This window comes from Lottia gigantea (genome assembly GCF_000327385.1).
Source record: "Lottia gigantea unplaced genomic scaffold LOTGIsca_60, whole genome shotgun sequence".
Taxonomy (NCBI): domain Eukaryota; kingdom Metazoa; phylum Mollusca; class Gastropoda; family Lottiidae; genus Lottia; species Lottia gigantea.
In genome coordinates this window covers 436329-446471 of record NW_008710050.1, presented here as the reverse complement: position 1 = coordinate 446471, position 10143 = coordinate 436329, and the positions used below count along the sequence as shown (strand labels likewise).

Below are 10143 nucleotides of genomic sequence, written 5' to 3'. Positions count from 1 at the left end.
TATACATAATGTACTACAGTATTACCATAGGTCTACAATATACATAATGTCCTACAGAATTACCATAATCTACAATATACATAATGTCCTACAGTATTACCATAGTCTACAATATACATAATGTCCTACAGTATTACCATAGTCTACAATATACATAATGTCCTACAGTATTACCATAATCTACAATATACATAATGTCCTACAGTATTACCATGATCTACAATATACATAATGTACTACAGTATTACCATAATCTACAATATACATAATGTCCTACAGTATTACCATAATCTACAATATACATAATGTCCAACAGTATTACCATAGTCTACAATATACATAATGTCCTACAGTATTACCATAATCTACAATATACATAATGTCCTACAGTATTACCATGATCTACAATATACATAATGTCCTACAGTATTACCATGATCTACAATATACATAATGTCCTACAGTATTACCATAATCTACAATATACATAATGTACTACAGTATTACCATGATCTACAATATACATAATGTCCTACAGTATTACCATAATCTACAATATACATAATGTCCTACAGTATTACCATAATCTACAATATACATAATGTCCTACAGTATTACCATGATCTACAATATACATAATGTCCTACCGTATTACCATGATCTACAATATACATAATGTCCTACAGTATTACCATAATCTACAATATACATAATGTCCTACAGTATTACCATGATCTACAATATACATAATGTCCTACCGTATTACCATGATCTACAATATACATAATGTCCTACAGTATTACCATAATCTACAATATACATAATGTCCTACAGTATTACCATGATCTACAATATACATAATGTCCTACCATATTACCATGATCTACAATATACATAATGTCCTACAGTATTACCATAATCTACAATATACATAATGTCCTACAGTATTACCATAATCTACAATATACATAATGTCCTACAGTATTACCATAATCTACAATATACATAATGTCCTACAGTATTACCATAATCTACAATATACATAATGTCCTACAGTATTACCATAATCTACAATATACATAATGTCCTACAGTATTACCATAATCTACAATATACATAATGTCCTACAGTATTACCATGATCTACAATATACATAATGTCCTACAGTATTACCATGATCTACAATATACATAATGTCCTACAGTATTACCATAATCTACAATATACATAATGTCCTACAGTATTACCATGATCTACAATATACATAATGTCCTACAGTATTACCATGATCTACAATATACATAATGTCCTACAGTATTACCATGATAAGATAAGATAAATTAGAAACTTACTGTCTTGTATATTTGGGTCTAATCCTTCCTCCAATAACCAGTGTAGTATATCTATAGAACCATATAAGGCTGCCTAGAAATAAATACAAGACAGACCACAATTACATTGCTAACACTAAAATCAACATATTATATTGTTATATGCAGGCAAACATATTAAGGTTACACAAAAATATATTGGAGTTTGAGCTTTTTCTCTTCGCAACCTGATTGGAGTAATGAAAAAAAATTGAAATGAAATGAAATGAAAGGATTGTTATGTCCTACTTTTCTGCACCATGTAGGCTAATGTAGACGGGCAACGCCATGTAGGGTGCAATGAGAGATCTTTAACGTGCACAGTCTGTAGCACACGGGGCCTCTGTTTATTGTCAGCCCCTCTTACCAGCAGCACTGGCGGGGAAACCGGGTCGAAAAATCTGAAGGTATTATCTTGACCTATACCGAGATTAAACCTTGGACCTTCAGGTTAGTGAGCCACTGCGCCTTCCCTCGGGTAACGAAAACATGCAGCACAATGCACTGTGCAATGAGGGAAACTGTCACACATCAGTAGGATTTTTCTAAATGCCAAAACAGTGGATCTGCTTGGTCTACCATTGAACTCAATTCATCCTATAACAATATAATTCCTACTCACAGTATGAGCTGAAGTCTTCCCTTCCATACTCTTGGCATCTAATGCTGTACCTTGTTTCATGAGGAATCGTAGACAGTCTAATTTACTGTAGTGAGCAGCGTAATGTACCGGTAAATAACCTGCCTTATCTCCTATAGTAATATCACAGTCTCTTTCTACCAGACATACTACAGACTCAAAACCTATAATATATAGTAATATCACAGTCTCTTTCTACCAGACATACTACAGACTCAAAACCTATAATATATAGTAATATCACAGTCTCTTTCTACCAGACATACTACAGACTCAAAACCTATAATATATAGTAATATCACAGTCTCTTTCTACCAGACATACTACAGACTCAAAACCTATAATATATAGTAATATCACAGTCTCTTTCTACCAGACATACTACAGACTTAAAACCTATCATAATTACATGTTCACTTTACCAGCTGATAGAGCTCAATTTTTACCAGTTTGTTAATAAACCTGAGTATGGATGATATAGGGTTACTATATTGAAGAACAATTATTGGTTCAGTAAATATTAGTATTATCTATTACTGTTGATCAGGATTTGAATTCGACCCTGGTATCTTTACTTGACTAAATAGAAATGTATTATGACTTTAAAAAGTAAAAAGCCAACTTACTGCCATATTGAGCTGCGAAATGTAGAGGAGATTTACCAGCATCACATTGACTGTCTAGGTCTACACCATGATCAAACAAACATCGTAGAATCTTACTGTGGTTCCTCAATCCTGCTAGATGAGCTGGTTGTCTCCCTTTCTTATCTCGAGCCACTAAATCTGCATCTAAAATAAAACATACTGAGGATAAAAGTAGAAAATCAATCTCACATCAAATTTGAGTTTTGGATAATCAAATTAAAAATTTGGTAGCAATTCAAAAAGTTCCAGCTGTAGATTTCAGATCAATCTTTCCAATGATGATAGTTCTTAAAGAGACAATAAAGACGTTTTCTTAATTTTGTATGTGTATCAGAGATAGCATCAATCTGCACCATTCCAATTTTCAATCTGAAGTCTGTGGCTCTTGCACTTCCACTAAAACCAATGCGTTTTAAGACGTCACTAGAGGGGAACTGCATAGATATTAATAGTAGCTACCGGTAGTTCCCCTACAGAGACTTCTTAAAACGTGTAGTTTTAGTGGAATAGCAGGAACCACAGCCGTCAGATTGAAATTTGGAATGGTGCAAATTGATGCTATCAGTGTCTCTGATATACATAAAAAATTTAGAAAACTATAGAGACTGTTGAGAGTTGCCCGTATATTTCTAGATTTGGCAGGAAATTTTGATGAAAAAATATACAATTTGATTTGATTCGCAGATAGGTTTGATAAATTTAAAATTTTTGCATATCAAAGGAGATATTGGATAGCAAAAGTGGTCATTCTGACTTGCGAACTGCAATGCGATACCACTTAAATTGAGCCTGACAAATACCTTACCCTTGGCTTGAAGAAGTTTCAGACATTTGACTTCACCATTCAGAGCAGCAAGATGTGCTGCCGTCATCCCATCAACATCACCAGCATCAACATCAGTCATATATTTCAACAGCAACTCAACACATTTATCATGGCCACCGACACATGCCTCTTGTAATGGAAGCCGACCTTTAGATCCGATACAATATGGTGATACACCATTCTGGAATAGAAAACTATTTATGAATGACTCTCTCCATACAGCTTACATCTTAACAATGTCGAGCTATTCTAAACGCTGTGTTATACCTTAACATCATTAGGCACTTTTCGTGTATCAAGGAAGTTTGTAAATGCAGTGAATTATTGGATTGTACTGAAGCGATATACGTCCCAAGAGAGCCCTTGGAGTTTAATGGGGGAGCCTTGGTAGCTCAGTGAGTTAAGACATTTGCTGTCTAACCTTCAATTCTGGCATATGTTGAAATAATACCTTTGGATTTTTCAACCCGGTTTCCACCTGTCAGTAATGCAGGTAACAGGAACTGACATGGAAAAAGCATCTAGTTGTTCGATTGGGACAATAAACTGAGACCACGTGTGCTACAGGCTGTGTACATTAATGATCCCTCGACAGTTGGAAATCGAAAAAGAGCAGGCTAATGCCACTGTCCTGGCAAAATTTCACTCATTGCACCCTGCATGTCATTGCCCGTCTTCATTAGCCCACATGGTGCAGAAACGTATGACGTAAAACTCCATTCATTTAAATTTCAGAGCCTAAAGGTGCAGCCATATTGTTTGCAGTATTTCTATCAAGGGCTCTAATTGACTGTATATGTATTGTAAAGGGGAAAGGCTACATATAATAAATCTCACTTGACTTAATTCAGTTCCCCTTGTACGGTCAGTGATTTACTCACTAGCTACTGCACCCTCCCCTCCCCCCCCTCATACCTCATACCTTACGACACTGCCAGCCAACAAAGGTCTACTCATACACAAAATGTCTCACCTCAAGTAGTTGATATAAACTATCATATTGACCGTAAGTTGCAGCAAATATCAATTTCTCTTCATCTTTTCCGATCGTAGACCGACCTTCAATTATAAAAAGATAGGACACACATGACTGGGGTTGAGTTGAAGAGATATGTTTAAAATGATGATATGGACTGGTTTGCTGATATTTTTACCAATCCAGCTGATTATAAGACTGGCATTTCTATTATGAAGCTGAATTCATATAAAAACAATTGGTAACATTTGATATCTTTCAACAAAAGTTCTGTATAAAATCAGTATAGGCTCATTATATATATTCAGTAAGAACTATTCCATTTTGTTCCCCTTTCATTTATATACCTTAGTTTATTTACTGTCTGACTATATTGAGCTCCGAATTGAATTTTTTCTCTAATTTCAGAAATATTAAAAATAAAATTTTCAACTTTATGCCATTTGTCTTAAAAAAAAACATCTACAAAACTGTCATCACCAACAGGGAAATAAATATATTCATTTTTGTCATTATTTACCATCAGAACTTCGTTGTGAATCGTTTTTCGTTTTTTCGTCGGCCATATTGTTTACATTTTGTCAAGGAAGACTTTTTGTTGGCATTTTACGACATTGATTTGGGACACCTTCGTTTTAATGAGTTTTCTTGATCAGCGTGAGACGTTTAGTGGTTATATTGTAATTAAGTTTGTTTTAGTTTGGATAAAGAAATCTACTTTTATTGTTGAAAACGTTATCTAGACGTTTAAAGTAAAAACCCTTGTAGGTAGAATAGTGGGACACCTTCGTTTTGCAAAATATAGGCATCAAGCCTACCCTGGTATAAACTTCATTGAAATCCAGACCCGTGGTTAATGTGTCTCAGAGGTCAAAATTTTTTAAAGGGGGGCTCAATTATAGCGACTCAACAAGTCATTCAACTTTTCTCAATTTTCTAAAGGGGGGGTGGGGTATCTGTTTACGGACGGACAGGGGTGCCGACAATATACGTCCACATAGAGAGATGTGGGCATATAAAAATGGATACAATATACGAAACTAGGCAACAAGTCTCAGGTGCTCTCTGTTTCCCGCCTTTTTTCATTGTGCATTCATGCAACCACTCGCTAGCCGCTATGTGGAACTATTTCGATCTTAAACTGGTGCAAAATCCTTTATTTTGACAAATTTGACCAACTGTTGAAGGAACCGATACTACTTACTACAACGACTATTACTAACAACTACATTGTCATTGATATCAGCCTACCAACATTTCAAGGTAACCTGCGATTGACGATTGTAGTCTACATGTCGTCTGTTTGGATATGAATAGTATGCTTCTTACTACCAGCCATAGAAAATTGAAACTCAATTGTTGCTCTGTTCAGCAGTTCGTGACTTATTTCGGCAGTACAACTAGTAGGACACTTACTTGTGTAGTGTTTACCACCTCTATATAGCGTACTATCCAATTAAATCGCTTTATTTACAAATTTCTATGCATGATATACACGCAAGGTGGCTTATTTATTGAGTTCGTGTTAGCTTGACATTGTGAAGATGGATGTGACTAATATTTTGCTTTTGGCGATTTCGAGGTTAAGCGTTAGATTGAAAATTATGGCACGTGACAGACTTTCGTAGAAAAGAGCAAAACGAAAGTAGAAGTGTTTTCTTGGAAAATACGTTACGCATCCCATTTATTCATTTATATTCTCTTCTATTATCTTATGTCCTCTCTATGCGTTGTGGTTTGTTTGTAGACCTGCCCATGCGATTGAATTGGTATAATTTGTATGGAATAATCGACTGGGCTATAGACTTGAACCAACAGTCCTTCTAATAGACGTATAGTCGTGATTATCAAGTCTTTATTAATATTATGCTTAGTAGGCCTATCTCGTTCTACTTCCTGAATAAGCCATATATGCTGTGTAACGCTTAAAACATGTCTGTTCGTGTTAAATTCTGTTTTAATGTAAGATATTGGATGCTTTGTGTATAGTTTATTGGAGAGAGAAAACCAAAACAATCGACAAAGAATACAGTAGATGCTTTATCGACTGAACTATGACTGATCTAATATTAGCTGTTAGACATTTCCCTCATCGTTACTGGAATAGAACACGCGAAATGGTGTTTATACTTGTATAGCGAACATTTACAATCATAAACTATTTATAAGGCTGTATATAGTAATGTATTATTATATTAGTAGGCCTATAAACTGTGGATGCATGGAATACGAGTGTTCCAAATAACAATTGTTGACATTTCACGAACTGTTTGTGGCTGATATAATTGTATGTTTCGGTTGAAATATTTTGATCTATTGATATACTCGAGTCGCCTAGATTATTGAGCTCTGATGACTTCAAGTATAAATGTCTTTATGTTAGAAAGCGAAGTAAACGTATTTTCTCTAAGAATATAATTATATAAGTACGGAGAATTGGTTGAAATTAACTGATATTCTGATAGTGATAGTGGTCAAATATTATATATTACAAGTTATTGAAGTTATAGCTGTATAATAAGCGAGAGTCTTAGAGTCGTATTAGAGTGTATTCAGACGATGTTATCTAATTTCTCAATTTCAAGTATTCGAGGATTTAGGTACAGCTGTATAAAAACTTTATAGTGGTATAGGGTGTATTCAGCCAGTGTGATTGTCATTTTCTCATATTTAAGTATTTGGTGGGTATAGTGTAGCGTATTACTTCATATAAGATATTGAATAAAAACCTTTCAAAATGAGTACACCCACGACACCATCATCACCATCGTCTACCAGCGTAGACGCTGAAGCAGTTGAAAATATACACAGTGAACATGTGCCACAATACCCCGCGCCCTCAAAATTAAAACAGGAGTTACGAATTTGTATTGAGGAAATCAGACGAAGTGAACAAGATCCAGTGAAAGTTTACAGTCAAATCGCTAAAATACGAGATTGTTACTATAATAAAAAGACACAGCACTATCGGAGAGAAATAGGCGATCTCCTGGCGGATTGTGGGTACGCGTCGTGTTCTTATCAAATGCTAAAACAATTGGCAATGCGTGGTTTCTTTCCTGGGGGCGTGGAAAAAGTGACAAACCCTTTTTTGTGGCGTACGACAAGATTTGTGTTGGATAACGTTTGGAACTATTCGGACGCTAGTCCTGACTTTGCTAAGGACTTGGCTCGAGGAAAGATTTTAGAAGTCACAAATGCAATTCTAGAACGCTATCAACAGAAGAATCCAGACAAAAAAAGCAACCAGTACCATTTACTGAAGGCTGCTTTATGTATTATGAACAACCTTGCCCGTCGACCTGAAAACAAACATGTATTCAAGGAACACAAATCGGAGAAAAATGTTTTTGAATTTAAATTTTCACATGACAATTTCCTGAAAGTCTTAGCTCTCACAACTTTGGCGTTTATAGTTGATGCCAAACAAGCCCAGAAATTGACGGAAGATAACGAAACTATTCAGACTATCGTTCATTGGATGAATCTGGCCATAGAAAAGGACGATTTTCATCGTCTTAAAGAGGGTTTTACTGCTGCAGAATTAGCGTATGCTCTGGACAAACTTGCAATTGATGGTAACGCAGAGAAGATCATCGAAGCAAAGGCCTTAAAATGTTTCTATCGGATGCTTTGTTCAGCTGATGAAGACCAACAAATTAATGCGGCAAAATGTGTCTGGACGTTGTCGTTTAATGTGGAAGCTAGAAAAAGCATCAAAGGATATAAAGAATTAGTGAGCACACTTCAAAGAATGTCCAAAGAAGAAACGAACAAAGAATTGTTGCAGAACTTGAATGGTGCATTGTGGGTTCTCTTTGAGAAAGGGGATGAGATTCCCTCCACTGTAGACCAGCCTAAACATCTGTTTATCAGCTACTGCTGGAATGAAAAGGAGACAGTCCGACGGATCTGGCAAAGGCTTAGAGAGGCTGGTTATAAAGTTTGGATTGATATCGAGAGAATGTCGGGTGATATATTGGAAGCCATGGCCTCAGCCGTGGAGAGCTCGTCAGTTGTCATTATGTGTATCTCCGAGGGGTACAAACAAAGTCAATGCTGCCGAACTGAAGCGGGGTATACTTATAAACGTAAGAAGGGATTCATACCTCTCCTAATGCAAGCTCCTTATAATGCTGATGGTTGGTTAGGGGCTTTGCTGAGTACTACTTTATATTTTGATTTCAGCTCGGACAGTGAGGTCGCATTCGACGATAGTTTTAGAAACCTACTGAGAGAGCTCAATAACAAAGGTGTTACGATTAACACTGGAGATTCGGTCGACATGCCTCCAGATTCCGGTGATCTGTTAACCTACCCGAGACCTGCACCTCGTAAAAATCTCTCACTCTCCAACAGTGATCTAGCAGCTCTCTCCATATCTGACATCGACCCAGACGTGCAAGCTTTTGCAGACAGCTTACCTTTGGCTCCTACGTCTCAACTTGATCGTTCACCACAGTTACATATTCGAAGGCTTACAACACCAATCCAGGCTGAGCTTTCACCAACCGCTGCTCTGTCTCCTACTACATCCACAACCACTGTTGCTTCTTCATCTCAATCGTTACTGTCTGTACCTCGCATCGGAGGTCCTCCAGAATCAGTCACCAGGATGAAAAAGAGCGATGTTCGAGATTGGCTGAAAGAAAACGATCTGGAAGACAGTATTCGACTTCTGAAACATGTTGACGGGAAACTCCTATGGCAGTTGAAGTGTATGAAGGAAGATGCGCCTCAATTCTTTTACCAATTTCTGCAAAATCAACTGGAGTTTCCTCCCATATCATTGTTGAAATTCAGACAAGCTTTAGAAAACTTAAAATAAAATTAAATGAATGGAGTTTTACGTCCTACTTTAGAAAACTTAAATTGACTCGTAATTTTTGTTATATATAAAATTATACTCTGATTAAAATGTAGATCGCCATTAAATATTTCCTTTCGCTTTTTGTGATTAACATTTATTTTTATTTTTAAAATTGTATTAAAGGGGCAGTATGTAAAATGTACATTATTAAACTTATTGTAAATAAAACCTGAAAATATTTCTAAAATATTGTTTTAAATAAATATATCCGGAGTGGCGAGTGATATATCCGGAGTGGCACGTAATATATCCGGAGGGGCAAGTAATATATCTGAAAGGGCAAGTAATATATCCGGAGGAGCGGGTAATATATCCGGAGGAGCGGGTAATATATCCGGAGTGGCGAGTTATATATCATGAGGGACAAGTTATATATCATGAGGGACAAGTTATATATCATGAGGGACAAGTTATATATCATGAGGGACAAGTTATATATCATGAGGGACAAGTAATATATCTGGAGGGACAAGTTATATATCATGAGGGACAAGTTATATATCATGAGGGACAAGTTATATATCTGGAGGGGCAAGTTATATATCTGGAGGGGCAAGTTATATATCTGGAGGGACAAGTTATATATCTGGAGGGACAAGTTATATATCTGGAGGGGCAAGTTATATATCTGGAGGGGCAATAGTGTATGGTGTTGCAGTAATGAAATGGATCGGTTGTCAGAATTTTCTTCAGGGGATACCTTGTGGTGCTGTTGGTAGGGATACCTCAGGGATAACATTACCCTAGGTTGGAAAACAGCTAGAGACCTCCACAAATGTGAATTTAAACATTATATATTCAGACTTCAGATCGT

General features: G+C 36.2%; 2 protein-coding genes across 2 annotated transcripts in view; one reads left to right on the top strand and one right to left on the bottom strand.

Moving 5' to 3' along the window:
- The window catches only part of LOTGIDRAFT_128109 (hypothetical protein), a gene marked incomplete at both ends in the record, with an annotated part of 11168 nt that extends 9050 nt beyond the window's left edge, over positions 1–2118 (bottom strand). Inside the window, one exon of the mRNA XM_009064086.1 lies at positions 2022–2118. Within this exon, the coding sequence (XP_009062334.1) occupies positions 2022–2118 (97 nt within the window). The remainder of the gene's footprint in view (positions 1–2021) is intronic.
- A 5078-nt stretch (positions 2119–7196) lies between these two features.
- Positions 7197–9515, top strand: LOTGIDRAFT_235135 (hypothetical protein; the record flags this gene model as incomplete). Its single annotated transcript, XM_009064085.1, has 1 exon — positions 7197–9515. One exon carries the CDS (start codon positions 7197–7199, stop codon positions 9285–9287), a length of 2091 nt encoding a protein of 696 aa, XP_009062333.1. The 3' UTR covers positions 9288–9515.
- Between the last annotated feature and the right edge of the window lie 628 nt (positions 9516–10143).